General features: G+C 33.2%; 1 protein-coding gene across 6 annotated transcripts in view; it reads left to right on the top strand.

Annotated features, from left to right (window-relative positions):
* The window catches only part of CEP290 (centrosomal protein 290), an 84,513-nt gene that overhangs the window by 14,712 nt on the left and 52,321 nt on the right, over positions 1–17,480 (top strand). For 5 of the 6 annotated variants that reach the window (XR_013449290.1, XM_078076389.1, XM_078076390.1 and 2 more), the window contains 12 exons: positions 67–189; positions 1,014–1,137; positions 5,075–5,247; positions 6,331–6,493; positions 8,208–8,308; positions 8,379–8,466; positions 9,643–9,755; positions 11,309–11,393; positions 11,928–12,070; positions 14,904–15,068; positions 15,440–15,589; positions 17,219–17,334. Coding sequence is in view for 5 of the 6 variants with exons in the window: in XM_078076389.1 (XP_077932515.1) it covers positions 67–189; positions 1,014–1,137; positions 5,075–5,247; positions 6,331–6,493; positions 8,208–8,308; positions 8,379–8,466; positions 9,643–9,755; positions 11,309–11,393; positions 11,928–12,070; positions 14,904–15,068; positions 15,440–15,589; positions 17,219–17,334 (1,544 nt within the window). In the remaining variant the exon portion in view is untranslated. Of the gene's footprint in view, positions 1–66; positions 190–1,013; positions 1,138–5,074; positions 5,248–6,330; positions 6,494–8,207; positions 8,309–8,378; positions 8,467–9,642; positions 9,756–10,276; positions 10,712–11,308; positions 11,394–11,927; positions 12,071–14,903; positions 15,069–15,439; positions 15,590–17,218; positions 17,335–17,480 lie in introns of those variants that run through there. The other variant, XM_078076391.1, reaches the window with a different exon arrangement.

Here is a 17,480-nt window from a genome sequence, read left to right as displayed (position 1 = left end):
CCATAAGTGAAAAATGGTTTATTAATTTTCCTCTTATGTAACAGATCCTATGTTGTTTATATCTAGTTAATTTTGTCTTCTAAAGATGATGAAATTATTGAGTATCAGCAAATGTTACATAACCTGAGGGAGAAATTGAAAAATGCCCAGCTTGATGCTGATAAAAGTAACGTTATGGCTCTACAACAGGTAAAACCTTCTCAAAATTTGGTTTGTTAAAGTAGACAATGTGTCTAACCTAGTGGCTTCCACTATTGGGTATATAATAAAGTCTTTTGAAATCCAATCCCAAGAAACAATTAGAATTAAGTTTAGAGTTAGGAATAGAATTATTTTGTGTATTTTTCTGTGTTGATTCAGATAATAGACATATTGTTTTGATTGGGAATTATTTAATAAGAAACTTAAAAACTTTTAGAAACTTAAAAATATCCTAGTACTCTTATTAACATTTGTTACATTATTTGTTGGTGCTGAAATATCCTGTATAATATGAAAAAGCTGAAAGTGTCATTATAATTTGACTGTATTACATTAAATTTTATTTTTAGTACAAATATATTCATGTAGAAGGTGTACTTCCCTCGTCTGTGCTCTATAGTCACAGTCCGGAAGAAAGAGGGAAATTTGGGAAGTATTTGGAGGATAAGAACAATTGCAAGGGACAATATTTGGAATGAAGTACTACAGGGCAAAAGATGGAAATGGGTGGGTCATGAGGAACGGTAGCATGAAAGGAGTCAGAAGAAGCCATAAATATTAGAGAGTTCTGGAATTCCCTTTGCCAGGATGTTAGCCATTAGATCAATCTGAAAGTATTAGAGTGATATCAGTGTATCTAACACTGTTGTGCAGTTGCGGTATACAAAGTAGTAAAGGACATAGTTTTGACCCAAAAAATACATATTCTACAATCTTGTTGAAGAAACATAAGACCTATTTTTTTCCTTACTTTTAAAATGTATGTTAATACCCATGAAGAAATAATATGTAATATTTAAAAATATTTTTAGGGTATACAAGAACGAGATAGTCAAATTAAGATGCTCACTGAGCAAGTAGAACAATATACAAAAGAAATGGAGAAAAATACTTTCATTATTGAAGATTTGAAAAATGAGCTTCAAAGAAACAAAGGTAATGTTTAATAAGCATATAAAGTTATTTTATGTACCATTCAATTTTATAAGTATTTTATTTTTATTAAATTATGTCAGTAGATATATTATTGATTTTTCTTTTTAAATTTTATCATTTTTAAAAATGACTTACATATATTATATTAACTAGTATATTATTAGCTACATATATTACTGGTGTTTAAATTTGTAAGTGATGGAGATATTTTCTGTAATTTTTTTGCAATGAAAATTACATTAACCTTTATTACCATATTAGTTATATGAAAGAAATGAAAAATGGTGATATAATTGAGTATAGTTATTTATCCCCTTTTTAATAATTAATAATAATTAATATATATAATAATAGATATTTAATAATTAATAATAGAATAAAATTTTGATCAGTGTAGCAGCATTGCAGAGAGTTTTCAGAAGTCATTTGACTCGTCAGCATTTGAATGAACTTCACCCAATTTAATGTCTCATTTTATTCTCCCTACCCTGGGACATACTACCTTGCCTATACACCTGAACATGAGCCCTTGAAACTGCAGTGGTCTTCTATTTCCGCAGCACTGCATACTGTAGTTATACCAGGGCACATTAATGCAAACTATTCATGGTGAGTTCATGACATATTTAACATAATTGCAGAAGATAAAAAAGTAAGGCACAAAGGTAAATAGCTAGTGAGTTTGTGTGCGTGTGTGTGTGTGTGTGTGTGTGTGTAAGTGAAATAATGGTGGTGGTAGTTGGAGGTGCCGTTATAATTTAGTTAATGAGGCAAAAGCCGCATTGAGGAGGTACTTGAACACTTCCAGGAAGTGAAGTAGTAAGCCGTGCAGATGTCCCTAAACAGTGGGAATAAGTGTAAAGGCACTGAAGTAGGAGTATACCGAGTGTGTTGAAAAACAACAAAGAAGCCCTTGTGGCTGGAACGGTGGGCAGATGGGGCAGTAGTAGGCCATGAGATCAGAGAGGTAACCAGGGGCCATGTCATATAGAGATTTAACAGTTCACTATAAGGACTCTGGCTTTTATTTTAAGTGAGAAGAAGCACCAAAGAAAGTTTCTGAAGACAGGAGTGAAATAATTTGACTTAGGCAGTGTCTGCAATAGATCACAGGAGTGGTAAGGACAGAAGCAGGCAAACCTGTTATGAGACTGTTGCAATAATCTGGGAAGGTGCTGGTAGCTTAGAGCATGGAGGTAGCAGTAGAGTTATTAGTTGTAGTCAGTTCAGAATGTATTTGGAAGGTGATAGAAGTGCAGTTTGCTAACAGATCAGATGTAGGATGTGAGAGAGTTATCAGGACTTTTGTTCTGAACACTGGGGAGGACTGTGTTTCTAGCAGGTTTAGAAATGATCAGGGACTTAGTTAAACAGGACATATTAAGTTTGAGATGCTTATTAGACTTCTGAAAGTATTAAATAGGCACTTGTATATATAGAAGTCTGAGGTTTAGGGTAACAGTCGAGGCTAAAGATATAAATTTGGGAACCATATGCCTAAAAATGGTAGTTGAAGTCATGAGGCTGGCTGAGATCATCAAAGGAAGAAATGTTAAGAAGAAAAATGCGAAGATTGAGCCCAGGGATGCTTTGACTTTAGAGGCTGGGGAGATGAAAAGGAGCAACCAAAGGATTCTAGGTGGGAGGAAAATCAGGAACATGTAGAGTCCTGAAAACCACATGAGGAATGTCATCAAGGAAGAGAATAAGCAACCATGTTCAGAGCTGTATTCAATGCTGCTGATAAATCAAGACAAGCATTGAAAATTAACCAGTGGACTTAGCAGTGGCCACTTTTGGTTTAAGAGAAAATGGATAGAGATGACATAGGACAATCTAGAGACTCCTTTGAGGACTGTTTGTGTGAAGGGAAGGAGAAAAATGGAGTAGTAACTTGAAGGGAAAGGGGTATGAGGAAAAGTGTTTTTCTCTTTAAAATGGAAGAAATAATCATGCTTCTAGGTTAAAGGAAAGATCCATTAAAGAAGAAAATTGATGCACTGATAAAGCAGGAGAGAGAGAGGGAGAACTTCTGGAGCAATATCCTTGAGAAGGCAGTGGGATGGGATCTAATGTTCCAGTGGGGTAGTCGGCCTTAGGAGCACAAAGAATCCATCCATAGTAACAGGAAGGGAGGTGGAGCATGTAGACGCAGATGCAGGTGACTCTGGAGATGACCTGATGGTGAGAGCAGGTAGAGCTTCTGTGCTGATTGCTTCTCTTTTCTCAGGAATGTTCTTAACTGAAATGATAGGGGAAGATGTGTTAGAATTTGAGGAGAGAGAAGAAGAAAAGAGAAGGTATAAAATGGTCATCTGGAAGAGTGAACAGACTAGGGAAATGTAATATGATTGCTGAGCTAACAACAAGGCCCACTTGTTATACTTATTTCTGTATGTGTGTGTATTATGTATTTATTAGACTTATACTTTGACAGTGGTTTAAACTGCTTTAAAAGGGTGACTGATGCCATGGGCTTTACATATTCCAGCCACCAGGAGAAAAAGTGACAGTTGATCTCTGCTATCAGATAAGAAAGAGGTCTTGTCTAATGACATTTCAGTCAGTCCATAGTCATATGACCCCTAAAGTCCACAGAAGTGTGGGTACTAGAATATACTCTATACTTGAAGTTAACTTGTAAATATGACAGCTAATGGTGTTTTCCTTTCATTGGTTAGGATTAGGTTTAGCTATCAGAACTAAAGATCTGAAAAATAGTGGCAAAATCAAGATAGAAGTTTCTTTTTCTCACCTGTGTGATGGTGTAGAATTAGGCAATCCGGTGTGTTGCCCTCATCTGTCTTGTCCAAAGTGGAGCTTTACCTTCACGTCCACATCCCAAACAGCAGGATAGAGGAGGTGGGGCAAGAGGCAAATAGTACACACTGAAGGATAGGCAAGTAAATATACTGTGGCGGGCCACGTGGAAGAAGCAAGAATAGACACTAGGGACAGCTCAGCCTCTCACATTCTCCATCTAGGCTTTTCACTCCAGAGAACACGGCCCATTTCTTGTAAACATGCATGCTTTCCCACACTAGTCCAATGCCTATATGTTAATACATACTCTATAAATTAGTGAACACTTTTGGTGGATAAGAATGATTTGTGTCAATAATGGGAATGTTATATTTTGGTCTAGCAACAGTTTGTTAAGAAAATATAAGTAGAGATTTTTTAGCTATTAAGTTTAGCTGCAAGCAACAGAAAAAATCAAATGTAACAGTGATTTAAACAGGATAGAAATGTATTTTTCCATGATACAAACAAAGTTGAGGTGACTAGTTTGGGGTTGGGTGTGATACCTGCACAAATATCGGGTATCAGGCATCCTGTAACTTGCTGCGCTGTCTATCTCAACATGTAGTACCCAATTCATGTTCTCAGTGTTTGAGTTCCAGACTTAATATCTGTATTCCAGCTAGCAGGAAGGAAGAAAGAGAAAAGATTCACTCCTCCTCTTTAAAAACATTTCCTGAAATACACACATGGCTTGTCTGCTTATATACCATTGGTCACATGACCACACCTAGCTGCTGGGGTTTAACTGGAAATTTAGTCTTTATTTCATATGGCCATGTGTCCAACCAAAATTGCATTCTTCTCTTACAGTGGACAAAGGTTGAACATTAGGAACAGATAGCTAGTAGTTTTTGCCACAATGATCATTCTTTGTAAAGCAGTGTTTTGCAATCTTATATAATCTGTAACCATTCAGCTAAGATTTTATTGAACTTTTTAAGCTTGTCCTATTAATAAAATGAAAACAAATTTTATTTTTTAAATATAAAATTATAATAATAAAGGGACTTTTTTAGTGACATACCACTTTTCCTGCTTCCCGTATTGGATTGAAATCAGGGAGTTAAAGGAATAAGTAATCAATTCAATAAATTCATGATTTTTTTTTTTTTTTTTTTTTTTTACTCTGTAGGTGCTTCAACTCTTTCCCAGCAGACTCATTATATGAAAATTCAGTCTAAGGTTCAAATGTTAGAAGAGAAAACTAAAGAGGCTGAGAGAACAGCTGAACTGGCTGAGGCTGATGCTAGGGAAAAGGATAAAGAACTAGTTGAGACTCTAAAGCGATTAAAAGATTATGAATCGGTATGTATTTTTATCTTGCCAATCAAGGAGCTTAGATTATTCTTGCCACTCACACTGTTCCGTGCCATTTACTGTGTACCTTCAAAAACATTCCACAAGTGTTTTATGATAAAGGTTATCTTGGTTGGTTTGTACTGCCCTATTCAAACTTTTGATCAGCACTTACTTTTCAGCCAGAGAACTGTTTTCTAGCCATTTGATCAAAGCATTTTGCCCCAGATAATCAGCTTTGGTGAGACAGCAAGTTTAGTTTCTTTGTAATCGGTGTCATTATGCCACCATTATAGATGTGACACCGCTGGTTTATTTGCCAGAAGTTATTTCAGGGACAGTTTTGCTGCCTGCTGTGCCAACACCCAGTACTTACTTTGTACTTTTTGTGTTTTTAAATCTGATTGCCACTAAGTCAAGTAACTAATGACTTATATATTCTAATGGTATCACTGATTCACTCTTATTATTCCTTTCCTATATTTTGTTAAATGTTTTTTTGTTTGTTTTTTGAGGGGGGTGGGTAAGAAGCTCCCTAGAGACAGTATGAACATCTGATTTATCTTCATATCCCCTGAATCATCTAGCATGGTCTTATATGCAGTCAACATTCACTAATTTTAGTTTTATTTTATTAATAAATTTATTTATTTTAAGAGAGAGCGAGCATGAGCAGGGTGGTGGTGGGGAGAGAGAGAGAGAGAGAGAGAGAGAATCTTAAGCAGGCTCCACACCCAGCATGGAACTCACCTCGGGGCTCAATCTCACAACCCTCAGATCAGACCTGAGCCGAAACCAAGAGTCGGATGCTTAACTGACTGAGCGACCCAGTCTCCCCTTGTTAAATGTTTTATATGTCATTCTCTGAGTCACTTTGTCATTAGGATGCTATACTGGGAAGTTTCAGCTGTTCCATTTTCCATCATATTACTGGATTTGTTTTTTAAAAGCACAATAAAAAGCACAGTTTCATGATACAAATCTTACATATATGTGTACTTCCCCTCAGACTTAATAAGAAAATAAATTCATAAATTTGATAATTTTTCAAATAAACCACATTATACTTAAACTAGATTGGATATTTTTCAGGGAATATATGGATTAGAAGACGCTGTTATTGAAATAAAGAATTGTAAAAACCAAATTAAAATAAGAGATCGAGAGATTGAAGTATTAACAAAGGAAATCAATAAACTTGAGTTGAAGATCAATGATTTCCTTGATGAAAATGAGGCACTTAGGGAGCGTGTGGGTAAGTCATCTTTTAAGATCCATAGTTTGATCAATCCTAAATGTCGAGTCATTTCTTATTTTTCTTTTTGTGTAATATTATTTTTAAATAGTTGAATGTGCTTCCCCCCCCCATATAAACCCTTCTATAAAAATATTTAAAACAAAACTGCTGCTGCTCTGATTCAAGTGGGACTACGGATTTAATGGGGTTGGGATGGTGGGTGGGCTGTCCTGGAGCACTGCTCTATTCAGTCTGGCATCTCTTCAAGTAATAATTGCTTGTTTAAAAACTGAAAGTCTGCTAAACTAATACCACATATTAGAAGTTAACTCCCCCCTTTCTTTTTCTCAACAAAGGAGGGTCTGTATGACCCATTTGGTTTGCAAAATACTCTCGTTCAGATGAATTCATGAGGACATTTAGAAGTACTGGTTAAGTACTTTTATGATTTATGCTGCTTAAATTTAACTTTGGTTGAGTATTTTAACGTTACTATTGATTCTAAGAAGTAATTAGTAAATATAGCTTGAGAGTTTATATATTGATTTCAAGAAATAATTCATTTAGTATTACTCGTTTGAATGTTAAATTATGACAGTCTAATCTAAATTGCTACTTTGAAGTGAAAATAAAAATCTAAATACTGATTTCATTATACTTGGTAAATACCTGTTAATGCTTTCTTAGAGCTAAAATGATCATCTGTGAAAACTATTCTCTAGAGGAAGGAAAAATAAATATTTTATGAAGAGGATTTATTTATGAAAATGTATCTAAGTAGGACTCAGAATCATGCCAGTACCCCAAGTTAGCCTTCTGATCAACTTGACCTACTGGATCACAGCTGACTTCAAACCGGAAGTTGCTAAAGATGACCGAGCCAATTAGATAGCTGTCACAAACACCAGATTTTCTGTATTTTATTTTATTTTAAAAAATGTTATTTATTTATTTGAGAGATAGAGAGGGATCGAGAGTACACCAGCAGTGGGTGGGGCAGAGGGAGAAGCAGACTCCCCGCTGAGCAGCAAGTCCAACTTGGGGCTCGATCCCAAGACCCTGAGATCATGACTTGAACTGAAGGCAGATGCTTAACTGACTGAGCACCCAGGTGCCCCTTCTGTATTTTAAAGCCTCTAAATCTTGTTTTACACTTGCTTAAGACAATCTTCATATCTACTTAGTAATAGGAAGTTAGGAGACAGGAACAATGGAGGCATCAGACTCATGTGATAATATAATTGATATTGATATTAGTAATGACTACTATGTGCCAGGCATTGGACTAAGTACCTTATATAGGTTAATTTTTTAAACCCTTGACAACAAACCAAAAAAAAAAAGAAAAGAAAAGAAAGAAAGAAAGAAATGCAGTATTAGTCCTACAGCTTAGTTAATAATTGAAAGTGGGAATTGAGCGCAAGTCTGTTTTATTCTACAGCTTCTATTTTGAATTAATACATTCTAGTACTTTCATGACAATCTAACATGGAGAAGAAGACAGATCCTGATATATTTTGTCAGAATTTCTATTAAAAATTGTGATAAAATGTTGACTTGTAAGGTTATAGTTCAAATATCTGGAAATTCTTGCACAAAAGTATCGCATTCTTCAGTGATGCTGGTTAAATAAATTGTAGCCATTTGCTTGATGATAACCAATTGCGATATGAAGTTTTTATAGCTCATTTGAATGTTGGTAAGTTTTTAATTATACTGCTTTCTATTTTAGGCCTTGAACCGAAGACAATGATTGATTTAACTGAATTTAGAAATAGCAAAAGCTTAAAACAGCAGCAATACAGAGCTGAAAACCAGATTCTTTTGAAAGAGGCAAGTATGATAGTTAATTAGTTATTTTCTGGTTGAACCAAAAGAAATACTAATAATTTGTGCTTTATAGATTGAAAGTCTAGAGGAAGAACGACTCGATCTGAAAAAAAAAATTCGCCAAATGGCTCAAGAAAGAGGAAAAAGAGCTGCAACTTCAGGTATATGCAGTTATTCCAAATCCTTTAAAGAATCATTGGAAAATGAATTGTCTGGAGCTGAAATTTTCTGTATCTTCATATATTATCATGGTTCTGCTGCAAGTTTAATAAATGAAATAATGGCCTGATGAAGAATATTTAAGTATCATTGGTTTCTGTCCTAAATCTGAAACAGGTAAAAACAGAAAAAGCACAATAAAATAATTGAACAAAACTTCAGAATCATCAACTTTTGAAAACTTTACCGTATAGTCTATTAATTCCCACACAATCCCGATATGTTGTGATCAATAATGATAATATTTAGTAATTTCTATATTAATATTTGTTGCTGTTAATATCTTCCTTAAGAGCAGTACATTGAAAACTTTCTTTGTACATTATTCCTTATTAAGTGAAAGTAATGTTTTATTGAATAAAAATTAACTTTTTTGTTTATCTTATTTGATATCAAGAGAACAGTTGGTTAAGTTTTATAATAGCAATTGTAGTGCCTTTTTCTAAGAAGACCATAGCGAAGGAATTTTTTTTAACTTCACCCAAGTCCACAAGTATTTGAATAATAGAGGGTTTTTTGTTTGTTGTTTTGTTTTGGTTTGTTTTTGGTTTGTTTATTTTGCTTTTTTATCATCATGGTCTCTATATCAAAAAATTTCTAGGATGGCAAACTTCATAATTTATTAGTGTATTAACCAGTTTACTCATTCATGATTCTTGTCTATTTTATATGTCTCTAAACTATTTCAGTAATTATTAATACTTTAATATAGAATGTGTAAAGAATGATAGAGAAGATAAAAGTCATATTAGTTTCTCATTAATATTAAAAGTGAGCTAAATCAGAAGGTTATATAGGCTACATGTGGATCAAGGATTTTGGAAATATTCTACCTTTTGTTTGAATTAAAACTTGATTTTACTGGTACTCTTGGGTGGCTCAGTCGGTTAAGCAGCTGCCTTCAGCTCAGGTCATGAACCCAGGGTCCTGGGCATCGGGCTTCCTGAGCAGGAAGCCTGCTTCTTCATCTGCCTGCCGCTCCCCCTGCTTGTGCTCTCTGTCTCTCTGACAAATAAATAAATAAAATCTTTAAAAAAAATCTTGATTTTACTTTTTAAGAATTAGAGTAATAAGAGAGTTATTTCATGTTTCTAATTTGTTAATTCTTTTTTATGTAGGATTAACTGTTGAGGACCTGAACCTAACTGAAAACTTTTCTCAAGAAAATAGAATAGGAGAAAGGAAATTCGATTTTGCAAGCCTCAAAAATATGAGTGAAGCTCAATCTAAGGTAAACAGTATTGTTATGGCAAAGAGAATAGAAGAAAAATGTTATTATTAGTACTTTCATTTCTTCACCTGTTACCTCATTTTGGACATTGCTTCTTTTTATAATTGTTAAATAACTTTTTTGTTTAAATAACCTGTTGATCCAAATATTGATTAATGAGACCTTATTTACTCTAAATACAGATTACGAGTTCAGATAAAATAGAGTTGCCGCATAGGAGACCATCATTTGGTTTTCCACAGTTATATCAGAATGAACCAGAGGAGAATGTCACCGTAGGATCATTACCAAGAATGTTACCTGAAATTCAACATAGTGTAGAAAGTGCAGTGGATCCTTTTGTCTCTCTAACTAAACATTCTTCATCTATACAAGTAAAAGATAATAATTCACCTCCAGAAACTATTACGATAAAGGAGATTTTTAAAGCACCATGTCTACAATCTTTAAGAAATCTAGAATCGTTAGTCAATAGCTTTAGTAGGGAGAGCCATGAAGAAATAGATGACTACTTATACTCTCTTTCTGACCACTCTATGAAGAAGGTGTCAAGAAGCTGTCAGGCACTTGAGAAGACTAGTTTCATACAGAAAAGCAGTTCATCTTTACAGGCCTTATCAACAGCTTCAGACTTAATGCAGAAGTTATCACTTAGGCAAAAATCTGCAATATTTTGTGAACAAATTCATGATAATAGAGCTGACATGGGTGAATCACAAGTAGCAACATCAGAAGATGAACAGGTTCATAACCAGATAAAATATGCTGATATCAATTTGAAAGAAGATGTAAGAAAGAGTGAAGTGCCTTTACAGACAGAGATTTTGAAAAGTAAACTTGATGTTAATCTTCTGGACCATGTGCCTATTACTACACAATCAAAATCATCTCAAATAGATCCACTTGAAAATCTTATAGAACAGCTACGGAGAGAACTAGTATTTCTTAGATCTCAGGTGAGCTTTCCTCCAGATTACATTACTGAGATCACTTTTTTATTAACTTTTTTTTGTGACTTCTCTAACAAAGTTCTCTGAGTAATCATTGTAGTAAGAATTTTTTTATGCTTGCACATAACACTAATTTATACATATTCTATTTTTTAAAAATTTAAAAATGCAGTAAGTTTGATATGAAATCATTGACTTGCCTAATTTATTAATTATTCCTTTAGAATGAAGTCATAGCACAGGATTTATTGGTCAAGGAAGCACAGAATAGAAATGCAGAAATAGAGCTTGAACGTCATAGAAGCCAGGCAGAACAGGTAGTATAAAGGCAGACTATTAAAAGAGATAATTGTGGAACTAAAGACAAAATCTTTCAATTATATTTCTTTGTCTTTTGCTGTGGGGTGGGGAAAGGGAGAAAGTGGGAGGAAGACCACCAGCTGTTTTACCTTTTGGGTTTTATTTTTATTACTACTGTTGTATTTCTATAGCTTGTCTCTGATGTGTTACACCTCAATTGGTCAAAATTTTTTAACTTGAAAACTGTAAACGATAGTGATATTTTGTTTAAAAAATCAATTTTATTCTTTATGTTCTGTACAGAATGAATTTCTTTCAAAAGAACTAATTGAAAAGGAAAGAGATTTAGAAAGAGGTAGAACAATAATAACCAAATTTCAGAATAAATGTAAGTTACTATTATTTCTTATTTTTCTGTACTTATTTATCCTATACTGAAAATCATGGAGCTAAAAGGACTTTAACACATTCTTGTTTTCTAGTCTGTTTTAACTTTAATTACCTCCACAATACATAGACTTCAGTGTCTCTCATTCATCTATTTGGTTTGCCTTGCTATATTCATTGTCAAAGTTATTAATGTGAATTTTTTGTGGTGATAAATAAGTCAGTTTTTCTTTTTTGTTGTCTAATGAAAGTGAAGTTAAAAACAAATTTAAAAGATGTTTAAAGAAGTGAAGACAAAGTATCTTTATGATTTCTTTCAACAATGAAACATATATATGCACATGATTTAAACAGGTATATCATTTAATACAGCTATTCACACATTGGATTTATAGGTGAATTTTTTTGTACATTTATTTACTTTGGCATTTCCCAAATGGGTATTTTTTCTATATGTGAAATATTTGTTATGTGTATAGAATAGTGTAAATTGTGAAGAAGGTATTCACTGAATGAGAAAAATATGTCATTTTAGTAAAAGAATTAGCTGAAGAAAATAACCAGCTGGAAGAAGGTATGAAAGAAATATTGCAAGCTATAAAGGAAATGCAGAAAGATCCTGATGTTAAAGGAGGAGAAACATCTCTAATCATCCCTAGTCTTGAAAGACTAGTTAACGTAAGTTTTTTTCACATTGGTTTTGTTTTGTTGTTTTATACTTTAAAGATGTTGTTCAATTGTTCTCTGGTCTTCATTGTTTCTGATGAGACATTTATAGTCATTTGAGTCATTGTTCCCCTGTTTGTTACATGTCGATTTCTCAGGCTGCTTTCAAAACTTCCTCTGTTACTTGGTTTTCACCAGTTTCACTATAATGTGCGCTGGTGTGTGTCTAGGTAAGAGTGTGCATTCATATATTTGTATGTGTGTATGTGTATGTCGTTTGGGGTTTGCTGAGCTTCTTGAATGTGTTTACTTTTCACTACAACTGGAAAGTTTTCCACTTTAATTCTTCAATTATTTTTTTTGTCCCATTGTCTCTGGGACTCCAGAGACACGTGTTAGACCTTTTGATGTTGTCACACAGGTTTTTGAGGCTCTTTTCATTTTTTCTCCCTAATTTTTTTTATCTTTTCTCCTCCTGATTGGATAATTGCTATTTATCTATTTTTAAGATCACTGATATTTTCTTCTATCATCTCCATTCTTCCATTTCAAAGGTCAGCCTGGCAGAGTTTTTAACAGAATTTGGAGTTCCCTTTTGCTGGTTATTTTCTTTCTGGAATTCCTATCTTACTTTCCTGAGACTTTGGGCTCTATCTGTGGTTTTCTTGGCCAGAAAGATGACAGGTCACTACAACTATAGCCTGTCCCTTCCCCACGCTCCCCCCCGCCCACACACACACACACATGCAAAATTCACTTGGTTCTGTCTTCCAAGTTTTAAGTCCTCTCCAAAATCTACTTGCTTTTGTTTATTTTCTAGAACCTTCAAATAGTTGTTTTTTATATTCACTTGTTAAGTGTAGAAGGTAGTCTGGTAGGACCTTATGTCACAAACCTAGAAGTGTAATAGGATATAGTAAGAGTATTTTAAATATTTCAATGCTTAAGCATTGCTACAGGAAAAATAATAGTATATTTATATTTACTATATAGAGATTTGAGAGTTCTACAGTATTAATGAGTGTTACATAAACTTGAATAAAATATACATTTTAAATTCTTAATATTTAAATATATTGTTTACAAAATCTGAACATACTTAGCATATATTATTGCTTCCCAAATTTGTGCTTCCCAGGAAAATATTTGTTGAATTGCTTTTTTTATGGTGAATTAGTCAATAGTTGAACACTCGTTCTTAGCAGCACTGTATTGTTAGTAGAGAGGGAGAGAGATACTGGTATGTTCAAAACTTCCTGAGGCAAGAAGATCATTTGACAAAATTTATGAGAACCATTTAATTCTCTTTATATGTTACTCATTTTTATGTTCCTTCTCCTGTTGGTGACTTTGTTCGCCTCTGCTCTTTGAATGTCTAAAATGATTCTTTATGCTTTTTCTGTGAACATCTTTCATCTGTGATGCTACCTACTACTGATACTGTGTCTAAATCAAACTATTTTCCAAGGGAAACTCCACTTAGTGACCAAATACAAACAGAATGGATAGCACAGGAAATTCTGACTTCTTCTATTTCAGTTGACAGCTTCTGGTCTTGCCAGGACCACTGCTTCCAGAGATTTCATCTGCTTCTATCCTGGGTTGTCATTCTTTTTTCTGATTGATATGCCCTGTCTGTAACTCACAAATGACCTAACAATGCCTGCTGTAAGAAATCTTCAGAATCAGTGACACTTTAGATCAGATATTTCTAGATTATGTACTTCATTTCATTTTCTGTTGCCACAGGTTATTTTTCAGTACCTCTAATCACCGTTTAATCTCATTTTAATAAAAGACCATATAGGCAACATGGTCCTGTTTCTCAGCAAGACAGCTAACTAGGCTACCTTGATGTCTGTCACAGTACCTCCTTCTACTTACTTCTGTCTTCCTGGTATCCCCTTTGAATTAGTATAATTTATTATTCCATATGATCCCTGCCCCGGTCTCTTGGGGGTAAAAGCTTACATTTATAAAACTTCTGCCTCAAGTTAAACTCTGGATCACTAACCTTCTTTGTCTTTTCCTTCTTTTCTGAAGCTTTCTTTACTTCGCAGTTAGCAGTTTTGTTATATATAGTTTCTTTAAAATGCAAATATATTTATATGTATGTACTATGTCGATGTGTACCGGGGTTTATGTATATTTATGTATGCCATTGTTAGAGAATTAGGACCAATGAAGCCTTTTTGATAATATTTTACTATTTGACATGCTATTTTTGCTTATCCAGCCCTTTTGGGTAGTAGTTTGTTACCATACTTTGCCTTTTTGTCATATATGCTTCAACTGTGTAGAGAGGAAGCAATGGAAAATTCACTTAATTAAATGTAGTAACTATTTCGTTCCTTTGATCATGCTTTAAATATGGATGCTGAATAGTTTCAAAGTATCTGCATATAAATTCTCATTTTGACTGTATAAAAACTTTGTAAAGTGGACAGATGTAACATTATTTCCTCTTCTTTAGGGATAAGGAAACTAAGGTTTAAAGAATTTAAGTCACTTGCTGAGCTAGTAAGAGATTGGTTAAGATTTGAACCCTAGTCTTACTTCCTTTCAGTTGTTTTTCTAGTCTATCAGTCTACTAAAATTAGCTAAATGTTTGTTAAATATTATAATGAGGTAATTACTACGCTTGGTAATACTCATGTAAGTTAATCTAGAGTTTTATAAATTTAGATTCATAAATAAGAAATGGTTTTGGCATATTTTGTTATTATGCCTGTCAGTGGAAGAGTAAAATGCCTAAATGTGAATTTTATTTAAAAGGTAGTTTTTTTTTTTACTATGATTTTAGTATTTTGCTTCACATTTTTTCAATATAATCTAAATATATTAGGCTATAGAATCAAAGAATGCAGAAGGAATCTTTGATGCCAATCTGCATTTGAAAGCCCAAGTTGATCAACTTACTGGAAGGAATGAAGAATTAAGACAGGAGCTCAGGGAATCTCGGAAGGAGGCAATCAGTTATTCTCAGCAGTTGGCAAAAGCAAATTTAAAGGTGAGAATATTATTAAATAATAGAAAATGCTAAGCATTATGAGCATAGTATTAATATGAAACTTTTAATTTTTTCTAAAAGACTGAGAAAATGCTTCTTGAATTAATTCAACATTAAGAAAACTCCTTTTTGGATTTTTCTTAAGTAAGTGGGAAATAAGTACCTTTTATAACATAAAAGAATACAAAAATTCTAAGTTTATACGTAGGTATTTCTAAATAGAATTTCAAGTATGGTTTAATTAATGCCTGATAGGGCATTCATACATTTACTTTTTAAAAATATTCAGTAGGAAGAAAAAGTTACCTGCTTTTAAATATGTCTTTGCTTGTAAGAGATGTGACTCCCATTTCTGAACTGTTTGTTTCCAGGTAGATCATCTTGAAAAAGAGACCATTCTTTTACGGCAATCAGAAGGATCAAATGTTGTTTTTAAAGGAGTGGACTTACCTGATGGGATTGCACCATCTAGTGCCAATATTATTAATTCTCAAAATGAATATTTAATACATATCTTACAGGTAGTAAAAATTTTGCATGTGAATAACAAAAGTAATTGATAGTATTTTTTTAATTTAGTCTTCATATATTCCTTTGAGTATTCCTTAGAATATTATCATTGAGATATATTTTTATTGGATTTTGATATTAAATGAAATATTATGAATAAAAGCAGTTTCTTCCATTCATCTATATAAGAAGCATGCTGACATATCTTGTGCATATATGTGTCATGAAACATGATTAACAGGTAGAATAACATGCAGCTAAGGTGGTAATGTATAAATAGGGGAGCACTTATATTTAGTGTTGGTTGGAAAAGCAATTCAAGTGAATAAAGTCCAATACAATTTTTAGTGAAATGATTAAAATTGTTCCTTTTTTGGTTTAACTACTAGAAAAAGTTTTAAAATAAAATTGTCTTTAATGTATTTCTTCCCTTTAAACTTGTGTTAGTTAATCAATTAGTGAATTAGAAAGGGTAGTGCTTTCCCTGTGTATGTCAGTTTTGCTGCCTATATTGTGGTCATTATGAATGGCCTAATGAGAGATACTTTTTATTATTTCACTTGAAGTGTGAATGCCCATAGCATCACATTCATTTGAAATACAATTACAAAAATGTGTTTGGAATCAATGAAAATATGTTTTTGATTATAAGCACTACTGTTTCCATCTCCTAGATGATCCCTTTGTGAATATACTTGAGTTATGATTATTAAATACTTGTTTTTGTATTTGAAAATTACTTTAATCTTTTTTTGAATATTGGAATTTGTATGTTATCTAAGTCAGGGAGGAACAACCTTACCACTTGTTAAAATACTACTTTATAATTCATGTTATATCATTACGTTTAAATTTATAACTTTAGCACTCTTTATGACTTCTCTTATTCTTCTGTAGTATAGGGACACTGTCAACAAGTAAAAGTAGTGTGGCGTTGTCATGTTGCTTCAGACAATTTTTTTCATCTTTATATAAAAAATATATGAAAGGCGTTGTGGTAGATTAAAGAGCGCCAGTTGGGAATCTGAAAACCTGTTCATAGCGACAAAACATGTACTTGGACTTCCAGTCCTAAGAGTGCTAGATGTAGCCAAGGCCTTCGGAGCCACACAAGACCTAACTTTTTAAATGTTGGATTTGCATGTATGTAAGGCACCTGGCACCAGGCTTGCCGTATGTGCTCAGCAGTGGCTACCAAGTGTAGTTTTAATGAGCTTTTTAATGTTGAGTTAATCTTTCTAAGTCTGTTTCTTTGTCTATAAAATGAAGTCATTGGAAAGCGTTGTTTGAATGGAGGCATGAACAGATATGTTCACAAAAGGGTATGTGAGGCTGAATGACAAGAGGAAGTTTATAACCACTGAATCTGATCATTTATATGGTTACTGAAACTATCAAATATGATACAAATAATTTTACCAGTTTTATAGTACTTCTCTTTATACATATTGCCTCCTTCCATATGCCTTAAACTAAGATGTTCCAGATATTATAGAAATTATCTGTGCTGCTAATGAATTTGGTAACTATATTCTCTTTTATATATTTTTCCATAATCTTGTCAGACTATGACTTTATACTTTCCAATTTAAAATATATTCTGATTCTTTTTGCATTCTTATTTCTAAACCAATTTTTAGGAACTAGAATGTAAAGAAAATAAATTAAAGAATTTAGAAGATTCTCTTGAAGACTATAACAGAAAATTTGCAGTAATTCGTCATCAGCAAAGCTTATTATATAAGGAATATCTAAGGTATAAGTGTTAGCAAAACTTTATAATGTAATTGCAGCATATTCTGTTTAATGATGAAAGAAATGTAAGAAAGTACTTAGATATTTTATTTTACCCTTCCCTCATACCTTTTCCCTTCTATTTTATGTCTTAGTTTCCTTATCTAT

The sequence above is a fragment of the Halichoerus grypus genome, chromosome 6 (assembly GCF_964656455.1).
Source record: "Halichoerus grypus chromosome 6, mHalGry1.hap1.1, whole genome shotgun sequence".
Classification (NCBI taxonomy): domain Eukaryota; kingdom Metazoa; phylum Chordata; class Mammalia; order Carnivora; family Phocidae; genus Halichoerus; species Halichoerus grypus.
Note: the sequence above shows the minus strand (reverse complement) of the source record. Positions and strands in the feature narration are given on the sequence as shown.